Source organism: Pristiophorus japonicus, chromosome 8 (genome assembly GCF_044704955.1).
Source record: "Pristiophorus japonicus isolate sPriJap1 chromosome 8, sPriJap1.hap1, whole genome shotgun sequence".
In the NCBI taxonomy this organism is placed as follows: Eukaryota; Metazoa; Chordata; class Chondrichthyes; family Pristiophoridae; genus Pristiophorus; species Pristiophorus japonicus.
Window position 1 is genome coordinate 218,305,693 of NC_091984.1, and position 23,606 is coordinate 218,329,298.

Genomic DNA, 23,606 nt, shown 5'->3' on the forward strand with positions numbered 1-23,606 from the left:
TTGACCTGGAGTTACAATCGGGCCACAGTGTCAGCTATGACACAGTGGCAGCACTCTCGCCTCGGTCAGTGGGCTGTGGGTTCAAGCCCCACAGTTGCTGTGCATTATCATTTTACAGTGAAGGTCCTGTTTTTGGGAATAGCTTCCTGTGCCATTCATTGATGACATTTACAATGTGGGCGGACTTCCAGCATAACTGAACTCTGCCTACTTTTCAGCTCCTTATTGCCACAATTGCTTACATTTATAGGGTGCAATTGAAATAAGAATTGGGCCTGTGTGACAGCTTTGTTCAGTTCGTGGTGTGTTTCCCTTTAAATTAGATTTGATCAAATTTTGGATCATTCATGATGAATGCCATTGGTGATCCACTAGCTTAAACGAAAAAGTAAACTGTACAGACTATAGAGCTGGTGTAGCTTTGCATGCAGGTACAGCAGGCAGTTAAGAAAGCAAATGGCACGTTGGCCTTCATAGCGAGAGGATTTGTGTACAGGAGCAGGGAGATCTTGCTGTAGTTGTACAGGGCCTTGGTAAGATCACAACTTGAGTATTGTGTGCAGTTTTGGTCTCTTAATCTGAGGAAGGACATTCTTGCTATTGAGGGAGTGCAGCGAAGGTTCACCAGACTGATTCCCGAGTTGGCAGGACTGATATATGAAGAAAGACTGGATCGACTTGGCTTATATTCACCGGAATTTAGAAGAATGAGAGGGGATCTCATAGAAACATGTAAAATTCTGACGGGATTGGACAGGTTAGATGCAGGAAGAATGTTCCCGATGTTGGGGAAGTCCAGAACCAGGGGTCACAGTCTAAGGCTAAGGGGTAAGCCATATAGGACCGAGATAAGGAGAAACTTTTTCACCCAGAGAATTGTGAACCTGTGGAATTCTCTACCACAGAAAGTTGTTGAGTCCAGTTTGTTGGATATATTCAAAAGGGAGTTAGAAGTGGCCCTTAAGGCTAAAGGGATCAGGGAGTATGGAGAGAAGGCAGGAGTGGGGTACTGAAGTTGCATGATCAGCCATGATCATATTGAATGTTGGTGCAAGTTCGAAGGGCCGACTGGCCTGCACCTATTTTCTATGTTTATATGTCTCTAAGTGTTTGCGTTTCTCTTCATTGATTCCAAGACACTGTTACTAGGTGCCTCAGTGCATCAGCCACTGCCATTTCCTTAATAAACACATGGTTGGAGTAAATCATCTGAAACTGGTTTTAAGTATGGATCCCTGATGTAACGTACATGGATTCACAGACAATTCACTTACAGATGTTTAAGAGACAGGAACAACAATAAAGCATTTAGATTTGTATCCAAAGTAACAGCTTTATTTTCAGGTGACATTAGATATTTTGACACATACACAGTCCAGGCTTGATACATTCTGTTGCTGTAAAACATTAAGCACTCTGACTAAAATATTCCTATACTGAACACATACACATCTCCTGTCACAATGTAAAACTAAAGAAATCACTTGCAGAATATCTAACATCACTGTTAACTGAAGAAGAAAGACAATCTGGGTTAAGCATTTTTGCCATTCATTATTTTAACAAATATTTTGGGTAAATTTCTGTGGTCAACAAGGTGAAGTGTCCCCTGCTGCACCAATGTGACATTTCTCCATTTCTCACACTAACCATCTTGTTGCATCCCTCAGTGACATTGCTAATCATTACGGAATTAAGAGTCACTTTCGTGCTGTGAGCCCCTGCTCACTAGATCAGCACTGAGGCTCACCCAACCTATTTCATATAGGATCCTGACAGCCAGCAGGCTGAGGGGCTTTTACTCCATCAAGTTGGGCCTAATTGATTTCAGGTCCCAAAGGACAGTGTCTAATAGACTGCTCGTACATTTAAAAAATATATTTTTTTCTGTCCCTTTTTAAATTTCCCACCCCATGCCTTGTACAGCACATCTCTCACTAGTTATGAGTGGAGGCAGTAGCCTGCTCAGTCGCCATGAACCTTCCACCATTATATAGTAAAGGAGACAAGACGAGAATGATCTCATTGACAAGTTACTGACCGTGCGACTGTTAAACTCATAGAAATTGCATCATTAGGAAGAAGATCAATGGATTTTTATAATAGTTATTTCTGTAACATTTGACATTCATTCCATATCTGTACTCTCAGAGTTAACCACCCCGAAGACGTAGCAGGAGAAAGATGGTGCCCTGAGACTGAATGTTGTAGTCGGAGAGTGACCGACCATCTTCCAGCTGTTTCCCCTCATACATCAGGCGCTGCTGGTTGGGTGGGACTCCCTCCTGCCGTTGTACTCGTGCTCTAAAAGCCTTAACAGTCTCAGAGGGCAGAACTTCGTGTGTAGATATTTTACCCTTCTCGTTCTTCAGGAATATCTGTATGCGCTCCTCGTTCTTGACGATCAGCATGATACCGTCGCTGGGATAGACACTGTAGTCGGACAGCCTCCTGTCGTCCTTCAGCTCCACGCTGCTCCCGTTCTGCACCACCAGACGCTGTTGGAACTTGGGTACCCCGGTCTTTTCAGATATTTTCATCTTGAGAGTGGACACTTGGATGGAAGGATCGATCTCAAGTTCGATAAACTCACCGGTCATAAACTTCACCTGGAGTCTCATCTCGTCAAATTGCTGTTGAGAAATGAACAGGACGTCAGTGACGGGCACGCTGTGTTTTCTGCATCAGTCCGAGAACACAAGTTTGAACAGGCAACACTTTGTACCAGACATTGGCAGCATCTAGGGAACTAATCTATTATGTGCTTTGAACCTGCAATACTCCCAAATCCCAACCCAATCAAACACCCTATCAATGTTTTATTCCCAGTCGGAGCAATACTCCTCACAAAGCCACAGACTGCTGAAAAATTTATGTTTCAGATGTAAACACTTTGTCAGAACTGGAAGCAGCCACAATTATCCCACTCCTCACATACCAATTTTTCCCACATTCCCAAATCTTCACCATTCAGGTATTTCTCTACCTAGCTGTTTGAATGAGGCAGAGTCTGAAGTAGAAATATTTGTGGAACTGTTACTCTGACCTGATGTTATAATATTCAGGTCGTCAGGCATCTGTTGGGTGCCGAGCTGCAAGAGTGACTCAAGTGAGCTGTGTAACATTAAAATTGTGAACGATGGGCTAATATGGAGCGCAGAACATATTAAATAAACGAACAGCAGTGCTCTGTAAACCAGGAAAAACAATCAGTGGTTTTCACTGTGTGCAATTCCTTCAAAATAACTCCATTTGCTGCAGGCACCGTTCTATTAATGAAATGAGATTTGTCAGACTGCCCAAAGCCAAGATCTGTCCTGTACAGAAATGATTCATCTCAAACTCATGTCTCTCGTACAACAGATCCACTATTTACATTTGCAGTTATATTTCTCTTGCATGTTGACCACATTGACAGGATATTAACTGATCTTAAATTGCGAGTGTCACTGAAATTGAGAACAACCCGTTCAGAACTCCCCATGTAAATTTCCCTCAGACTCCTCTTACAAGACAAGAAATTACCGTGGTAATATTAGTTAATGCACGCTTGATGGATGCATTGTATTAAACAGTTGATCGCCTTCGTTAAAATAGCAAAAACACAGATTCACATATACGTTAGGTCTTTGTCTCCAACAGCAATTAATAGCCTTCAGTTATTAAATGATTATTTTTATATATTCTCTGACGCGGTTCAAATAATATTAATAATTTCTCTAAAATTGAGACTCAGATTCACAACAACCCATTTTACAGACCAGAAACACAATATTGAGATTCCACAAAAAGACAGAATAAACTCACAATCCTTGCTGGAAGCACAAGTTCAGGCGAATCTGAAGGAAAGTTGATCTGCAGAATCTTTTCTGATTCACTTTTCTGAGCAGTTTGTCTTCTCTGTTTTTCTCCACACAGAATCTCTCAGATCTGAATGGAATTAGCGAATAAAACTCTGCTTCAACTGCTCTTGTTCAGTCTCTTCTGTGCCTCTCTCTATTAAACAAACCTCTCTCACTGTGTCACTTTTTATTCTCAAACCCACTTTCTGAACGTCACAGCCCTGCTGCCTCTGATTGGCTAACTCCCTCCTGTTCTGTTATCAGCACAGACCAATGAGGTCCGAGTTGAAGTATCATATCCCAAAAAATCCCCTCAGTGCCTGAGAAATGAGCTCACAGTCAGCAGCTCAGACTGGGCTCTGATCTGTTGCACTTTCGATTTCCTCCCTGATGCCACATTCTAAAACCACATTCCAACATCACCTGAGCAGTGACTCAGGAGGATCTGCTGCCTGTTCCAAGCTGTATTCCTGCAGTCGGTTTGAACAGTTATTACTCATAGATATTTGTTCTCGACCCAATAGTTTCTTTATAAAACAATCGTAATGTTTTAAAAAGAAATAGAACTAAACACGGTGCATTAATTTAATTTTTAAAATATGATTGAATTGCAATTATGTAACCATGGTAGCACACATCTTGCAAACGTTAAATTTACTGGGATGAAAGTCAGCAAACATTTATCATGAAATATCCCAGAGTCACCCAGCCATTCTGACTAGGACTCTATGTTGGAAGGCAATTTATAGTTTCTGTGGTAACCTAACTATATGTAGACATGGAAGGGGTTTCAGTGACATGGCTGGTGACACAATGCCATCTCCACATTGCCAACAGTAATGTCAATGAGGCAGAATCTGAGGTAGAAATATTTGTGGAACTGCAGCTCCGACCTGGTGTTAAAATATTCAGGTCGCCAGAGATCTATCTGCTGGGTGCTGAGCTGCAACACTGGGCTTCTGCCACAAGAGTGACTCAAGTGAGCTGTGTAACATTAGAAAATGTGAATGACTGGCTAACAGGGAGCACAGAACATATGCAGAATATTAATAATTTCTCTAAACTTGAGACTCTGAGATTCAGAACAACCCGTTTTACAGACCAGAAATAGAATATTGAGATTGCACAAAAAGACAGAATAAACTCACAATCCTTGCTGGAAGCACAAGTTCAGGCGAATCTGAAGGAAAGTTGATCTGCAGAATCTTTTCTGATTCACTTTTCTGAGCAGTTTGTCTTCTCTGTTTTTCTCCACCCAAAATCTCTCAGATCTGGATGGAATAAGCGTATAAAACTCTGCTTCAACTGCTCTGTGTCTTGTTCTGTCTCTCTGTTTTTCTCTCTGTGAAACAAATCTCTCTCACTGTGTCTCTTTTTGTTCTCAACCCCCCTTTCTGAACGTCACAGCCCCGCTGCCCTCTGATTGCCTAACTCCCTCCTGTTCTGTTATCAGAACAGACCAATGAGATCTGAGCTGCTTTCATTTCCCCCAAAATCCCCTCAGTGTTTGAGGAATGACCTCAGTTGGAACCTTGCTGCAGTAACAGGTTCTGGGCCCGGATTTGTTGCTCTTTCAATTTCTTTCCCGATGCCACAATCTAAAACAACAACATTCCAACACCATCATAGGCAGTCCCTCGAATCGAGGATGACTTGCTTCCAAGTCAAAAAGTTCACAGGTGTTTCAATGAAGGACCTAATATTCCATCTCTTGAAGGGTGGAAGATGCCTGTGCGTGAATTTTTTTAATGTGTGGTGGCCGTTGCACACCAGCCACCACACGGGCTAGACAGAGCTAGGTCTTGGTCCAGCGGCAAAGGTTAACCAAGACGACTGGAGACCCGCTCTGCTGCACGGACCTAGTGCGCTCACATATTGCAGTGTGGCTGGCCCGTGCTGCCCCTGTGCCCTCGCCTCTCCTGGGCCCTGATCACATCCCTCTACAATTTCTCGCCGCTCCTTCGCCCTGACCTCGCTACTCCTGCAGTACCTGCCCATGCTCCGATCACTGACCTAGAACTTGGTGACTGCCGTTGCTCTCCTGCTCCAGCACGAGCTGCTCCCTAGTGTGGTATGCCGCCATGCTGCTCCTTCTGCTCCCCGGTCGGGGGTCGCTCAGCCTGCTGGGCCAGGCCGCGACGCTGCTCCTCCCGACATCAGCTGAGCAGTGAATCAGGAAGATCTGCTGCCTGTTTGAAGCTGCAGTCAGTTTGAACAGTTATTATTCGTATACATTTCATCTCGACCCAATATTTTTAAAAGAATTGTTTTTTTTTTAAAAGAAACAGAACTAGACAAATTCATTCCATTAATTAAAAAAAAATGATTGAATTGCAATCATTTAAGCATGGTACCACACACCTTACAAACATTAAACTTACTGGGATGAAAGTCAGCAATCATTTATCATCAAGTGTCCCAGTATCACCCAGCCAATCTGACTCGGACCCTGTGTTGGAAGGCATTTTATACTTTCTGTGGTAACCTAACTATGTGTAGACATGGAAGGGCTTTCAGTGACAGGGCTGGTGACACAATGATAACTTCACATTGCCAACAGTGATGTAAATTAACCCTGTCAAGCCCCTTAAGAATTTTACATGTTTCAATGAGATTACTTCTCATTCTTCTAAACACGAGAGAATATAAGTCTAGTCTACTCAATCTCTCCTCGCAGGACAATCACCTCATCCCAGCAATCAGTCCGGTGCGCCTTCATTGCACTAAGCACTAACGAGATATGCAGGTAAAGTAGCACCAGCCACCAGCAGTACCAGCACACAAAATGGCCCCTCACTGTGGTATCCACCTCAGGGATTCCTTCCTGCAGCTCCTACCTTCACTGAGATGGTGGTGGAAATTACGAGAGATGTTTGGAGGGACTGGCCACGCCCACAGGACCCTATTTACATAAGGTGGATCAAGCTCCCTCTTAAAGGGGACTTGAACTCTTTTGGGAGGATGAAAATTACAGGTAGATATTTTGTGGCGAAGTTGAAGCAGCAGCCTCTAAGAACCCATTTTTATCAATTTACCTTCCCAAATCTACCCCAAGAAAGGGCAGTAATCTGGAGGGAAATCCGGGCCAAGGTGTAAGTGGAATACAAAGAGTAAATTCTCCAAAATCTAGAAGAAAAAAGGCAAAAATAAGTGACCTGAAATAACTTTAAAAAAAAATTGAATTAAAGTAGACAGAATGTTCTAGACACTGTGAAAACATGAAACTTTTAATGAGAAAAATAAAATGCGAGTAAAACAAAGTAAATGGAAAATAATGAAGCTGGGCAGAAACCAGAAATTTGAATTATTCTATAATTCACACAAGACTTTAGTAGAAGATGTCATGAATATACAAAGTATAGTTGAAAGAATATCTTACTGTAACTGGAAAATCTTATTCCTCTCTTTAGTGGCAGGTTATTTGGTGAATGTAACTTAACCTCCCCAGGAGATTCCTGTTCCGTTACTTAAATCAGTTCTGCCTCTCCCCTTTGCTCCAAAATACTGCTTGAAAGAACTCCCGATCATTTGGTAGTTTGTCAGTGGGCGTGTCTGCTTGGAAATTCCAGTCAGCCTGTGTCGTTCACTCTGTGTAAATGAGACAAAAAGGGATTTTCCCATTCCAAACACAGTAGCTCAGACCTTGTTTCATTTTGCCTTCCTTTCTGATGAAATGATTCACAAATACAGGGTGGACATAATGTGAGCAGCCCTCAGCCTGAGAAATCATAGGTATTCCCAGCTCAAAGCTCTGCTTCTGACAACTCTTCCCTGATAAGTGCACCACCCGGTTTGTTACAGAGCCATACAGAGCAGAAGGTTTGATACCAGGATCTGTGCTGCGTTAGCTGATCGCAGCTGAGGCAGCGATTGGGGGTGCTGCAGTTGGCCTCAGTGCCTCTAGGCCTGAGAGGGAAAAAGCCTTGATGGCAATTTCAATCCTACTCGCTAAGCAGAATCCGGGCAGATGGGCTGTAAAAACCTCCCTGGCTCTTACCTGTCCGAAAGCCGCCATGATCACAGCATCTGCAATTTTAACCTGCTCTCTTGAGCAGGCAGCAAGGACAAACTCCCGGAGCCAACAGGGTCCTTCTTTACATGGAGCATGTGGCGACCCAATGACATCATTGAGACCCGACTGAAATTTTAACTCGAGCCTGAGAGGGTAATTGACCTGGAGTTACAATCGGGCCACAGTGTCAGCTATGACACAGTGGCAGCACTCTCGCCTCGGTCAGTGGGCCGTGGGTTCAAGCCCCACAGTTGCTGTGCATTATCATTTTACAGTGAAGGTCCTGTTTTTGGGAATAGCTTCCTGTGCCATTCATTGATGACATTCACAATGTGGGCGGACTTCCAGCATAACTGAACTCTGCCTACTTTTCAGCTCCTTATCGCCACAGTTGCTTACATTTATAGGGTGCAATTGAAATAAGAATTGGGCCTGTGTGACAGCTTTGTTCAGTTCGTGGTGTGTTTCCCTTCAAATTAGATTTGATCAAATTTCGGATCATTCATGATGAATGCCATTGGTGATCCACTAGCTTAAACGAAAAAGTAAACTGTACAGACTATAGAGCTGGTGTAGCTTTGCATGCAGGTACAGCAGGAAGTTAAGAAAGCAAATGGCACGTTGGCCTTCATAGCGAGAGGATTTGTGTACAGGAGCAGGGAGATCTTGCCATAGTTGTACAGGGCCTTGGTAAGATCACAACTTGAGTATTGTGTGCAGTTTTGGTCTCCTAATCTGAGGAAGGACATTCTTGCTATTGAGGGAGTGCAGCGAAGGTTCACCAGACTGATTCCCGAGTTGGCAGGACTGACATATGAAGAAAGACTGGATCGACTAGGCTTATATTCACCAGAATTTAGAAGAATGAGAGGGGATCTCATAGAAGCATGTAAAATTCTGATGGGATTGGACAGGTTAGATGCAGGAAGAATGTTCCCGATGTTGGGGAAGTCCAGAACCAGGGGTCACAGTCTAAGGCTAAGAGGTAAGCCATATAGGACCGAGATAAGGAGAAACTTTTTCACCCAGAGAATTGTGAACCTGTGGAATTCTCAACCACAGAAAGTTGTTGAGTCCAGTTTGTTGGATATATTCAAAAGGGAGTTAGAAGTGGCCCTTAAGGCTAAAGGGATCAGTGGGTATGGAGAGAAGGCAGGAGTGGGGTACTGAAGTTGCATGATCAGCCATGATCATATTGAATGGTGGTGCAGGTTCGAAGGGCCGAATGGCCTGCACCTATTTTCTATGTTTATATGTCTCTAAGTGTTTGCGTTTCTCTTCATTGATTCCAAGATACTGTTACTAGGTGCCTCAGTGCATCAGCCACTGCCATTTCCTTAATAAACACATGGTTGGAGTAAATCATCTGAAACTGGTTTTAAGTATGGATCCCTGATGTAACGTACATGGATTCACAGACAATTCACTTACAGATGTTTAAGAGACAGGAACAACAATAAGGCATTTAGATTTGTATCCAAAGTAACAGCTTTATTTTCAGGTGACATTAGATATTTTGACACATACACAGTCCAGGCTTGATACATTCTGTTGCTGTAAAACATTAAGCACTCTGACTAAAATATTCCTATACTGAACACATACACATCTCCTGTCACAATGTAAAACTAAAGAAATCACTTGCAGAATATCTAACATCACTGTTAACTGAAGAAGAAAGACAATCTGAGTTAAGCATTTTTGCCATTCATTATTTTAACAAATATTTTGGGTAAATTTCTGTGGTCAACAAGGTGAAGTGTCCCCTGCTGCACCAATGTGACATTTCTCCATTTCTCACACTAACCATCTTGTTGCATCCCTCAGTGACATTGCTAATCATTACGGAATTAAGAGTCACTTTCGTGCTGTGAGCCCCTGCTCACTCGATCAGCACTGAGGCTCACCCAACCTATTTCATATAGGATCCTGACAGCCAGCAGGCTGAGGGGCTTTTACTCCATCAAGTTGGGCCTAATTGATTTCAGGTCCCAAAGGACAGTGTCTAATAGACTGCTCATACATTTAAAAAATATATTTTTTTCTGTCCCTTTTTAAATTTCCCACCCCATGCCTTGTACAGCACATCTCTCACTAGTTATGAGTGGAGGCAGTAGCCTGCTCAGTCGCCATGAACCTTCCACCATTATATAGTAAAGGAGACAAGACGAGTATGATCTCCAAAGTATCATTGACAAGTTACTGACCGTGCGACTGTTAAACTCATAGAAATGGCATCATTAGGAAGAAGATCAATGGATTTTTATAATAGTTATTTCTGTAACATTTGACATTCATTCCATATCTGTACTCTCAGAGTTAACCACCCCGTAGACGTAGCAGGAGAAAGATGGTGCCCTGAGACTGAATGTTGTAGTCGGAGAGCGACCGACCATCTTCCAGCTGTTTCCCCTCATACATCAGGCGCTGCTGGTTGGGTGGGACTCCCTCCTGCCGTTGTACTCGTGCTCTAAAAGCCTGAACAGACTCAGAGGGCAGAACTTCGTGTGTAGATATTTTCCCCTTCTCGTTCTTCAGGAATATCTGCATGCGCTCCTCGTTCTTGACGATCAGCATGATACCGTCGCTGGGATAGACACTGTAGTCGGACAGCCTCCTGTCGTCCTTCAGCTCCACGCTGCTCCCGTTCTGCACCACCAGACGCTGTTGGAACTTGGGTACCCCGGTCTTTTCAGATATTTTCATCTTGAGTTTGGACACTTGGATGGAAGGATCGATCTCAAGTTCGATAAACTCACCGGTCATAAACTTCACCTGGAGTCTCATCTCGTCAAATTGCTGTTGAGAAATGAACAGGACGTCAGTGACGGGCACGCTGTGTTTTGTGTATCAGTCAGAGAACACAAGTTTAAACATGCAACACTTTGTACCAGACATTGGCAGCATCTAGGGAACTACTCTTTTCTGTGCTCTGAATCTGCTATACTCCCAAGTCCCAATCCAATCAAACACCCTATCAATGTTTATTCCCAGTTGGAGCAATACTCCTCACAAAGCTACAGACTGCTGAAAAATTTATGTTTCAGATGTAAACACTTTGTCAGAACTGGAAGCAGTCACAGTTATCCCACTCCTCACATACCCATTTTTCCCACATTCCCAAATCTTCACCATTCAGATATATCTCTACCTAGCTGTTTGAATGAGGCAGAGTCTGAAGTAGAAATATTTGTGGAACTGTTACTCTGACCTGATGTTATAATATTCAGGTCATCAGGGATCTGCTGGGTGCTGAGCTGCAAGAGTGACTCAAGTGAGCTGTGTAACATTAGAAATTGTGAACGATGGGCTAATAGGGAGCGCAGATCATATTAAATAAACGAACAGCACTGCTCTGTAAACCAGGAAAAACAATCAGTGGTTTTCACTGTGTGCAATTCCTTCATAATAACTCCATTTGCTGCAGGCACCGTTCTATGAATGAAATAAGATTTGTTAGACTGCCCAAAGCCAAGATCAGTCCTGTACAAAAATGATTCATCTCAAACTCACGTCTCTCGTACAACAGATCCACTATTTACATTTGCAGTTATATTTCTCTTGCATGTTGACCACATTGTCAGGATATTAACTGATCTTAAATGGCAAGTGTCACTGAAATTGAGAACAACCCGTTCAGAACTCCCCATGTAAATTTCCCTCAGACGCCGCTTACAAAACAAGAAATTACCATGGTAATATTAGTTAATGCACGCTTGATGGATGCATTGTATTAAACAGTTGATCGCTTTCGTTAAAATAGCAAAAACACAGATTCACATATACGTTAGGTCTTTGTCTCCAACAGCAATTAATAGCCTTCAGTTATTAAATGATTATTTTTATATATTCTCTGACGCGGTTCAAATAATATTAATAATTTCTCTAAAATTGAGACTCAGATTCACAACAACCCATTTTACAGACCAGAAACACAATATTGAGATTCCACAAAAAGACAGAATAAACTCACAATCCTTGCTGGAAGCACAAGTTCAGATGAATCTGAAGGAAAGTTGATCTGCAGAATCTTTTCTGATTCACTTTTCTGAGCAGTTTGTCTTCTCTGTTTTTCTCCACACAGAATCTCTCAGATCTGGATGGAATTAGCGAATAAAACTCTGCTCAACTGCTCTGTGTCTTGCTCAGTCTCTTCTGTGCCTCTCTCTATTAAACAAACCTCTCTCACTGTGTCACTTTTTATTCTCAAACCCACTTTCTGAACGTCACAGCCCTGCTGCCTCTGATTGGCTAACTCCCTCCTGTTCTGTTATCAGTACAGACCAATGAGATCAGAGTTGAAGTTTCATATCCCCAAATGTCCCCTCAGTGCCTGAGAAATGAGCTCACAGTCAGCAGCTCAGACTGGGCTCTGATCTGTTGCACTTTCGATTTCCTCCCTGATGCCACATTCTAAAACCACATTCCAACATTACCTGAGCAGTGACTCAGGAGGATCTGCTGCCTGTTCCAAGCTGTATTCCTGCAGTCGGTTTGAACAGTTATTACTCATAGATATTTGGCTCTAGGCCTTTTGGCTAAGAGCATTGGCGCAGAGTGATCCTTGAATGGGCCCAGGGTGACCTCTGGCGTTTGTGATTTGACAAAGAATTGGAACGATTGGCTACGAATTTCAAAAAAAAAAAAAAAAATAGTTTCTTTATAAAACAATCGTAATGTTTTAAAAAGAAATAGAACTAGACACGGTGCATTAATTTAATTTTTAAAATATGATTGAATTGCAATTATGTAACCATGTAGCACACATCTTGCAAACATTAAATTTACTGGGATGAAAGTCGGCAAACATTTATCATGAAATATCCCAGTGTCACCCAGCCATTCTGACGTGGACCCTATGTTGGAAGGCAATTTATAGTTTCTGTGGTAACCTAGCTATATGTAGACATGGAAGGGGTTTCAGTGACATGGCTGGTGACACAATGCCATCTCCACATTGCCAACAGTAATGTCAATGAGGCAGAATCTGAGGTAGAAATATTTGTGGAACTGCAGCTCCGACCTGGTGTTAAAATATTCAGGTCGCCAGAGATCTATCTGCTGGGTGCTGAGCTGCAACACTGGGCTTCTGCCACAAGAGTGACTAAGTGAGCTGTGTAACATTAGAAAATGTGAATGACTGGCTAACAGGGAGCACAGAAGATATGCAGAATATTAATAATTTCTCTAAACTTGAGACTCTGAGATTCAGAACAACCCGTTTTACAGACCAAAAATAGAATATTGAGATTCCACAAAAATACAAAATAAACTCACAATCCTTGCTGGAAGCACAAGTTCAGGCGAATCTGAAGGAAAGTTGATCTGCAGAATCTTTCTGATTCACTTTTCTGAGCAGTTTGTCTTCTCTGTTTTTCTCCACACAGAATCTCTCAGATCTGGATGGAATAAGCGAATAAAACTCTGCTTCAACTGCTCTGTGTCTTGTTCTGTCTCTCTGTTTTTCTCTCTGTGAAACAAATCTCTCTCACTGTGTCTCTTTTTGTTCTCAACCCCCCTTTCTGAACGTCACAGCCCCGCTGCCCTCTGATTGCCTAACTCCCTCCTGTTCTGTTATCAGAACAGACCAATGAGATCTGAGCTGCTTTCATTTCCCCCAAAATCCCCTCAGTGTTTGAGGAATGACCTCAGTTGGAACCTTGCTGCAGTAACAGGTTCTGGGCCCGGATTTGTTGCTCTTTCAATTTCTTTCCCGATGCCACAATCTAAAACAACAACATTCCAACACCATCATAGGCAGTCCCTCGAATCGAGGATGACTTGCTTCCAAGTCAAAAAGTTCACAGGTGTTTCAATGAAGGACCTAATATTCCATCTCTTGAAGGGTGGAAGATGCCTGTGCGTGAATTTTTTTAATGTGTGGTGGCCGTTGCACACCAGCCACCACACGGGCTAGACAGAGCTAGGTCTTGGTCCAGCGGCAAGGGTTAACCAAGACGACTGGAGACCCGCTCTGCTGCACGGACCTAGTGCGCTCACATATTGCAGTGTGGGCTGGCCCGTGCTGCCCCTGTGCCCTCGCCTCTCCTGGGCCCTGATCACATCCCTCTACAATTTCTCGCCGCTCCTTCGCCCTGACCTCGCTACTCCTGCAGTACCTGCCCATGCTCCGATCACTGACCTGGAACTTGGTGACTGCCGTTGCTCTCCTGCTCCAGCACGAGCTGCTCCCTAGTGTGGTATGCCGCCATGCTGCTCCTTCTGCTCCCCGGTCGGGGGTCGCTCAGCCTGCTGGGCCAGGCCGCGACGCTGCTCCTCCCGACTGAGCAGTGACTCAGGAAGATCTGCTGCCTGTTTGAAGCTGCAGTCAGTTTGAACAGTTATTATTCGTATACATTTCATCTCGACCCAATATTTTTAAAACAATTGTTTTTTTTTTAAAAGAAACAGAACTAGACAAATTCATTCCATTAATTTAAAAAAAAAATGATTGAATTGCAATCATTTAAGCATGGTACCACACACCTTACAAACATTAAACTTACTGGGATGAAAGTCAGCAATCATTTACCAAGTGTCCCAGTATCACCCAGCCAATCTGACTCGGACCCTGTGTTGGAAGGCATTTTATACTTTCTGTGGTAACCTAACTATGTGTAGACATGGAAGGGCTTTCAGTGACAGGGCTGGTGACACAATGATAATTTCATATTGCCAACAGTGATGTAAATTAACCCTGTCAAGCCCCTTAAGAATTTTACATGTTTCAATGAGATTACTTCTCATTCTTCTAAACACGAGAGAATATAAGTCTAGTCTACTCAATCTCTCCTCGCAGGACAATCACCTCATCCCAGCAATCAGTCCGGTGCGCCTTCATTGCACTAAGCACTAATGAGATATGCAGGTAAAGTAGCACCAGCCACCAGCAGTACCAGCACACAAAATAGCCCCTCACTGTGGTATCCACCTCAGGGATTCCTTCCTGCAGCTCCTACCTTCACTTATATGGTGGTGGAAATTGCGGGAGATGTTTGGAGGGACTGGCCACACCCACAGGACCCTATTTACATAAGGTGGATCAAGCTCCCTCTTAAAGGGGACTTGAACCCTTTTGGGAGGATGAAAATTACAGGTAGATATTTTGTGGCGAAGTTGAAGCAGCAGCCTCTAAGAACCCATTTTTATCAATTTACCTTCCCAAATCCACCCCAAGAAAGGGCAGTAATCTGGAGGGAAATCCGGGCCAAGGTGTAAGTGGAATACAAAGAGTAAATTCTCCAAAATCTAGAAGAAAAAAGGCAAAAATAAGTGACCTGAAATAACTTTTAAAAAAAATTGAATTAAAGTAGACAGAATGTTCTAGACACTGTGAAAACATGAAACTTTTAATGAGAAAAATAAAATGCGAGTAAAACAAAGTAAATGGAAAATAATGAAGCTGGGCAGAAACCAGAAATTTGAATTATTCTATAATTCACACAAGACTTTAGTAGAAGATGTCATGAATATACAAAGTATAGTTGAAAGAATATCTTACTGTAACTGGAAAATCTTATTCCTCTCTTTAGTGGCAGGTTATTTGGTGAATGTAACTTAACCTCCCCAGGAGATTCCTGTTCCGTTACTTAAATCAGTTCTGCCTCTCCCCTTTGCTCCAAAATACTGCTTGAAAGAACTCCCGATCATTTGGTAGTTTGTCAGTGGGCGTGTCTGCTTGGAAATTCCAGTCAGCCTGTGTCGTTCACTCTGTGTAAATGAGACAAAAAGGGATTTTCCCATTCCAAACACAGTAGCTCAGACCTTGTTTCATTTTGCCTTCCTTTCTGATGAAATGATTCACAAATACAGGGTGGGACATAATGTGAGCAGCACCTCAGCCTGAGAAATCATAGGTATTCCCAGCTCAAAGCTCTGCTTCTGACAACTCTTCCCTGATAAGTGCACCACCCGGTTTGTTACAGAGCCATACAGAGCAGAAGGTTTGATACCAGGATCTGTGCTGCGTTAGCTGATCGCAGCTGAGGCAGCGATTGGGGTGCTGCAGTTGGCCTCAGTGCCTCTAGGCCTGAGAGGGAAAAAGCCTTGGTGGCAATTTCAATCCTACTCGCTAAGCAGAATCCGGGCAGATGGACTGTAAAAACCTCCCTGGCTCTTACCTGTCCGAAAGCCGCCATGATCACAGCATCTGCAATTTTAACCTGCTCTCTTGAGCAGGCAGCAAGGACAAACACCCGGAGCCAACAGGGTCCTTCTTTACATGGAGCATGTGGCGACCCAATGACATCATTGAGACCCGACTGAAATTTTAACTCGAGCCTGAGCGGGTAATTGACCTGGAGTTACAATCGGGCCAGTGTCAGCTATGACACAGTGGCAGCACTCTCGCCTCGGTCAGTGGGCTGTGGGTTCAAGCCCCACAGTTGCTGTGCATTATCATTTTACAGTGAAGGTCCTGTTTTTGGGAATAGCTTCCTGTGCCATTCATTGATGACATTTACAATGTGGGCGGACTTCCAGCATAACTGAACTCTGCCTACTTTTCAGCTCCTTATTGCCACAATTGCTTACATTTATAGGGTGCAATTGAAATAAGAATTGGGCCTGTGTGACAGCTTTGTTCAGTTCGTGGTGTGTTTCCCTTTAAATTAGATTTGAGCAAATTTTGGATCATTCATGATGAATGCCATTGGTGATCCACTAGCTTAAACGAAAAAGTAAACTGTACAGACTATAGAGCTGGTGTAGCTTTGCATGCAGGTACAGCAGGCAGTTAAGAAAGCAAATGGCACGTTGGCCTTCATAGCGAGAGGATTTGTGTACAGGAGCAGGGAGATCTTGCTGTAGTTGTACAGGGCCTTGGTAAGATCACAACTTGAGTATTGTGTGCAGTTTTGGTCTCCTAATCTGAGGAAGGACATTCTTGCTATTGAGGGAGTGCAGCGAAGGTTCACCAGACTGATTCCCGAGTTGGCAGGACTGATATATGAAGAAAGACTGGATCGACTTGGCTTATATTCACCGGAATTTAGAAGAATGAGAGGGGATCTCATAGAAACATGTAAAATTCTGACGGGATTGGACAGGTTAGATGCAGGAAGAATGTTCCCGATGTTGGGGAAGTCCAGAACCAGGGGTCACAGTCTAAGGCTAAGGGGTAAGCCATATAGGACCGAGATAAGGAGAAACTTTTTCACCCAGAGAATTGTGAACCTGTGGAATTCTCTACCACAGAAAGTTGTTGAGTCCAGTTTGTTGGATATATTCAAAAGGGAGTTAGAAGTGGCCCTTAAGGCTAAAGGGATCAGGGAGTATGGAGAAGAGGCAGGAGTGGGGTACTGAAGTTGCATGATCAGCCATGATCATATTGAATGGTGGTGCAGGTTCGAAGGGCCGAATGGCCTGTACCTATTTTCTATGTTTATATGTCTCTAAGTGTTTGCGTTTCTCTTCATTGATTCCAAGACACTGTTACTAGGTGCCTCAGTGCATCAGCCACTGCCATTTCCTTAATAAACACATGGTTGGAGTAAATCATCTGAAACTGGTTTTAAGTATGGATCCCTGATGTAACGTACATGGATTCACAGACAATTCACTTACAGATGTTTAAGAGACAGGAACAACAATAAAGCATTTAGATTTGTATCCAAAGTAACAGCTTTATTTTCAGGTGACATTAGATATTTTGACACATACACAGTCCAGGCTTGATACATTCTGTTGCTGTAAAACATTAAGCACTCTGACTAAAATATTCCTATACTGAACACATACACATCTCCTGTCACAATGTAAGACTAAAGAAATCACTTGCAGAATATCTAACATCACTGTTAACTGAAGAAGAAAGACAATCTGGGTTAAGCATTTTTGCCATTCATTATTTTAACAAATATTTTGGGTAAATTTCTGTGGTCAACAAGGTGAAGTGTCCCCTGCTGCACCAATGTGACATTGCTCCATTTCTCACACTAACCATCTTGTTGCATCCCTCAGTGACATTGCTAATCATTACGGAATTAAGAGTCACTTTCGTGCTGTGAGCCCCTGCTCACTCGATCAGCACTGAGGCTCACCCAACCTATTTCATATAGGATCCTGACAGCCAGCAGGCTGAGGGGCTTTTACTCCATCAAGTTGGGCCTAATTGATTTCAGGTCCCAAAGGACAGTGTCTAATAGACTGCTCGTACATTTAAAAAATATATATTTTTCTGTCCCTTTTTAAATTTCCCACCCCATGCCTTGTACAGCACATCTCTCACTAGTTATGAGTGGAGGCAGTAGCCTGCTCAGTCGCCATGAACCTTCCACCATTATATAGTAAAGGAGACAAGACGAGAATGATCTCATTGACAAGTTACTGACCGTGCGACTGTTAAACTCATAGAAATTGCATCATTAGGAAGAAGATCAATGGATTTTTATAATAGTTATTTCTGTAACATTTGACATTCATTCCATATCTGTACTCTCAGAGTTAACCACCCCGAAGACGTAGCAGGAGAAAGATGGTGCCCTGAGACTGAATGTTGTAGTCGGAGAGCGACCGACCATCTTCCAGCTGTTTCCCCTCATACATCAGGCGCTGCTGGTTGGGTGTGACTCCCTCCTGCCGTTGTACTCGTGCTCTAAAAGCCTTAACAGTCTCAGAGGGCAGAACTTCGTGTGTAGATATTTTCCCCTTGTCGTTCTTCAGGAATATCTGTATGCGCTCCTCGTTCTTGACGATCAGCATGATACCGTCGCTGGGATAGACACTGTAGTCGGACAGCCTCCTGTCGTCCTTCAGCTCCACACTGCTCCCGTTCTGCACCACCAGACGCTGTTGGAACTTGGGTACCCCGGTCTTTTCAGATATTTTCATCTTGAGAGTGGACACTTGGATGGAAGGATCGATCTCAAGTTCGATAAACTCACCGGTCATAAACTTCACCTGGAGTCTCATCTCGTCAAATTGCTGTTGAGAAATGAACAGGACGTCAGTGACGGGCACGCTGTGTTTTCTGCATCAGTCCGAGAACACAAGTTTGAACAGGCAACACTTTGTACCAGACATTGGCAGCATCTAGGGAACTAATCTATTATGTGCTTTGAACCTGCAATACTCCCAAATCCCAACCCAATCAAACACCCTATCAATGTTTTATTCCCAGTCGGAGCAATACTCCTCACAAAGCCACAGACTGCTGAAAAATTTATGTTTCAGATGTAAACACTTTGTCAGAACTGGAAGCAGCCACAATTATCCCACTCCTCACATACCAATTTTTCCCACATTCCCAAATCTTCACCATTCAGGTATTTCTCTACCTAGCTGTTTGAATGAGGCAGAGTCTGAAGTAGAAATATTTGTGGAACTGTTACTCTGACCTGATGTTATAATATTCAGGTCGTCAGGCATCTGCTGGGTGCCGAGCTGCAAGAGTGACTCAAGTGAGCTGTGTAACATTAAAATTGTGAACGATGGGCTAATATGGAGCGCAGAACATATTAAATAAACGAACAGCAGTGCTCTGTAAACCAGGAAAAACAATCAGTGGTTTTCACTGTGTGCAATTCCTTCAAAATAACTCCATTTGCTGCAGGCACCGTTCTATTAATGAAATGAGATTTGTCAGACTGCCCAAAGCCAAGATCTGTCCTGTACAGAAATGATTCATCTCAAACTCATGTCTCTCGTACAACAGATCCACTATTTACATTTGCGGTTATATTTCTCTTGCATGTTGACCACATTGACAGGATATTAACTGATCTTAAATTGCGAGTGTCACTGAAATTGAGAACAACCCGTTCAGAACTCCCCATGTAAATTTCCCTCAGACTCCTCTTACAAGACAAGAAATTACCGTGGTAATATTAGTTAATGCACGCTTGATGGATGCATTGTATTAAACAGTTGATCGCCTTCGTTAAAATAGCAAAAACACAGATTCACATATACGTTAGGTCTTTGTCTCCAACAGCAATTAATAGCCTTCAGTTATTAAATGATTATTTTTATATATTCTCTGACGCGGTTCAAATAATATTAATAATTTCTCTAAAATTGAGACTCAGATTCACAACAACCCATTTTACAGACCAGAAACACAATATTGAGATTCCACAAAAAGACAGAATAAACTCACAATCCTTGCTGGAAGCACAAGTTCAGGCGAATCTGAAGGAAAGTTGATCTGCAGAATCTTTTCTGATTCACTTTTCTGAGCAGTTTGTCTTCTCTGTTTTTCTCCACACAGAATCTCTCAGATCTGGATGGAATTAGCGAATAAAACTCTGCTTCAACTGCTCTTGTTCAGACTCTTCTGTGCCTCTCTCTATTAAACAAACCTCTCTCACTGTGTCACTTTTTATTCTCAAACCCACTTTCTGAACGTCACAGCCCTGCTGCCTCTGATTGGCTAACTCCCTCCTGTTCTGTTATCAGCACAGACCAATGAGGTCCGAGTTGAAGTATCATATCCCAAAAAATCCCCTCAGTGCCTGAGAAATGAGCTCACAGTCAGCAGCTCAGACTGGGCTCTGATCTGTTGCACTTTCGATTTCCTCCCTGATGCCACATTTTAAAACCACATTCCAACATCACCTGAGCAGTGACTCAGGAGGATCTGCTGCCTGTTCCAAGCTGTATTCCTGCAGTCGGTTTGAACAGTTATTACTCATAGATATTTGTTCTCGACCCAATAGTTTCTTTATAAAACAATCGTAATGTTTTAAAAAGAAATAGAACTAAACACGGTGCATTAATTTAATTTTTAAAATATGATTGAATTGCAATTATGTAACCATGGTAGCACACATCTTGCAAACGTTAAATTTACTGGGATGAAAGTCAGCAAACATTTATCATGAAATATCCCAGAGTCACCCAGCCATTCTGACTAGGACTCTATGTTGGAAGGCAATTTATAGTTTCTGTGGTAACCTAACTATATGTAGACATGGAAGGGGTTTCAGTGACATGGCTGGTGACACAATGCCATCTCCACATTGCCAACAGTAATGTCAATGAGGCAGAATCTGAGGTAGAAATATTTGTGGAACTGCAGCTCCGACCTGGTGTTAAAATATTCAGGTCGCCAGAGATCTATCTGCTGGGTGCTGAGCTGCAACACTGGGCTTCTGCCACAAGAGTGACTCAAGTGAGCTGTGTAACATTAGAAAATGTGAATGACTGGCTAACAGGGAGCACAGAACATATGCAGAATATTAATAATTTCTCTAAACTTGAGACTCTGAGATTCAGAACAACCCGTTTTACAGACCAGAAATAGAATATTGAGATTGCACAAAAAGACAGAATAAACTCACAATCCTTGCTGGAAGCACAAGTTCAGGCGAATCTGAAGGAAAGTTGATCTGCAGAATCTTTTCTGATTCACTTTTCTGAGCAGTTTGTCTTCTCTGTTTTTCTCCACCCAAAATCTCTCAGATCTGGATGGAATAAGCGTATAAAACTCTGCTTCAACTGCTCTGTGTCTTGTTCTGTCTCTCTGTTTTTCTCTCTGTGAAACAAATCTCTCTCACTGTGTCTCTTTTTGTTCTCAACCCCCCTTTCTGAACGTCACAGCCCCGCTGCCCTCTGATAGCCTAACTCCCTCCTGTTCTGTTATCAGAACAGACCAATGAGATCTGAGCTGCTTTCATTTCCCCCAAAATCCCCTCAGTGTTTGAGGAATGACCTCAGTTGGAACCTTGCTGCAGTAACAGGTTCTGGGCCCGGATTTGTTGCTGTTTCAACTTCTTTCCCGATGCCACAATCTAAAACAACAACATTCCAACACCATCATAGGCAGTTCCTCGAATCGAGGATGACTTGCTTCCAAGTCAAAAAGTTCACAGGTGTTTCAATGAAGGACCTAATATTCCATCTCTTGAAGGGTGGAAGATGCCTGTGCGTGAATTTTTTTAATGTGTGGTGGCCGTTGCACACCAGCCACCACACGGGCTAGACAGAGCTAGGTCTTGGTCCAGCGGCAAGGGTTAACCAAGACGACTGGAGACCCGCTCTGCTGCACGGACCTAGTGCGCTCACATATTGCAGTGTGGGCTGGCCCGTGCTGCCCCTGTGCCCTCGCCTCTCCTGGGCCCTGATCACATCCCTCTACAATTTCTCGCCGCTCCTTCGCCCTGACCTCGCTACTCCTGCAGTACCTGCCCATGCTCCGATCACTGACCTGGAACTTGGTGACTGCCGTTGCTCTCCTGCTCCAGCACGAGCTGCTCCCTAGTGTGGTATGCCGCCATGCTGCTCCTTCTGCTCCCCGGTCGGGGGTCGCTCAGCCTGCTGGGCCAGGCCGCGACGCTGCTCCTCCCGACATCAGCTGAGCAGTGACTCAGGAAGATCTGCTGCCTGTTTGAAGCTGCAGTCAGTTTGAACAGTTATTATTCGTACACATTTCATCTCGACCCAATATTTTTAAAACAATTGTTTTTTTTTAAAAGAAACAGAACTAGACAAATTCATTCCATTAATTAAAAAAAAAAAATGATTGAATTGCAATCATTTAAGCATGGTACCACACACCTTACAAACATTAAACTTACTGGGATGAAAGTCAGCAATCATTTACCAAGTGTCCCAGTATCACCCAGCCAATCTGACTCGGACCCTGTGTTGGAAGGCATTTTATACTTTCTGTGGTAACCTAACTATGTGTAGACATGGAAGGGCTTTCAGTGACAGGGCTGGTGACACAATGATAATTTCACATTGCCAACAGTGATGTAAATTAACCCTGTCAAGCCCCTTAAGAATTTTACATGTTTCAATGAGATTACTTCTCATTCTTCTAAACACGAGAGAATATAAGTCTAGTCTACTCAATCTCTCCTCGCAGGACAATCACCTCATCCCAGCAATCAGTCCGGTGCACCTTCATTGCACTAAGCACTAACGAGATATGCAGGTAAAGTAGCACCAGCCACCAGCAATACCAGCACACAAAATGGCCCCTCACTGTGGTATCCACCTCAGGGATTCCTTCCTGCAGCTCCTACCTTCACTTATATGGTGGTGGAAATTGAGGGAGATGTTTGGAGGGACTGGCCACACCCACAGGACCCTATTTACATAAGGTGGATCAAGCTCCCTCTTAAAGGGGACTTGAACTCTTTTGGGAGGATGAAAATTACAGGTAGATATTTTGTGGCGAAGTTGAAGCAGCAGCCTCTAAGAACCCATTTTTATCAATTTACCCTCCCAAATCTACCCCAAGAAAGGGCAGTAATCTGGAGGGAAATCCGGGCCAAGGTGTAAGTGGAATACAAAGAGTAAATTCTCCAAAATCTAGAAGAAAAAAGGCAAAAATAAGTGACCTGAAATAACTTTTTTAAAAAATTGAATTAAAGTAGACAGAATGTTCTAGACACTGTGAAAACATGAAACTTTTAATGAGAAAAATAAAATGCGAGTAAAACAAAGTAAATGGAAAATAATGAAGCTGGGCAGAAACCAGAAATTTGAATTATTCTATAATTCACACAAGACTTTAGTAGAAGATGTCATGAATATACAAAGTATAGTTGAAAGAATATCTTACTGTAACTGGAAAATCTTATTCCTCTCTTTAGTGGCAGGTTATTTGGTGAATGTAACTTAACCTCCCCAGGAGATTCCTGTTCCGTTACTTAAATCAGTTCTGCCTCTCCCCTTTGCTCCAAAATACTGCTTGAAAGAACTCCCGATCATTTGGTAGTTTGTCAGTGGGCGTGTCTGCTTGGAAATTCCAGTCAGCCTGTGTCGTTCACTCTGTGTAAATGAGACAAAAAGGGATTTTCCCA

At 43.0% G+C, this 23,606-nt stretch overlaps 1 protein-coding gene across 1 annotated transcript in view; it reads right to left on the reverse strand.

Annotated features, from left to right (window-relative positions):
• Positions 1 to 17,457: 17,457 nt before the first annotated feature.
• LOC139269001 (polyubiquitin-B-like) overlaps positions 17,458 to 23,606 on the reverse strand; it is a 39,509-nt gene continuing 33,360 nt past the window's right edge. The window contains exons 6-7 of the mRNA XM_070887922.1: positions 22,349 to 22,350; positions 17,458 to 18,765 (exon numbers count right to left, since the gene is read on the reverse strand). Of these exons, the coding sequence (XP_070744023.1) occupies positions 18,298 to 18,765; positions 22,349 to 22,350 (470 nt within the window). The 3' untranslated portion in view covers positions 17,458 to 18,297. The remainder of the gene's footprint in view (positions 18,766 to 22,348; positions 22,351 to 23,606) is intronic.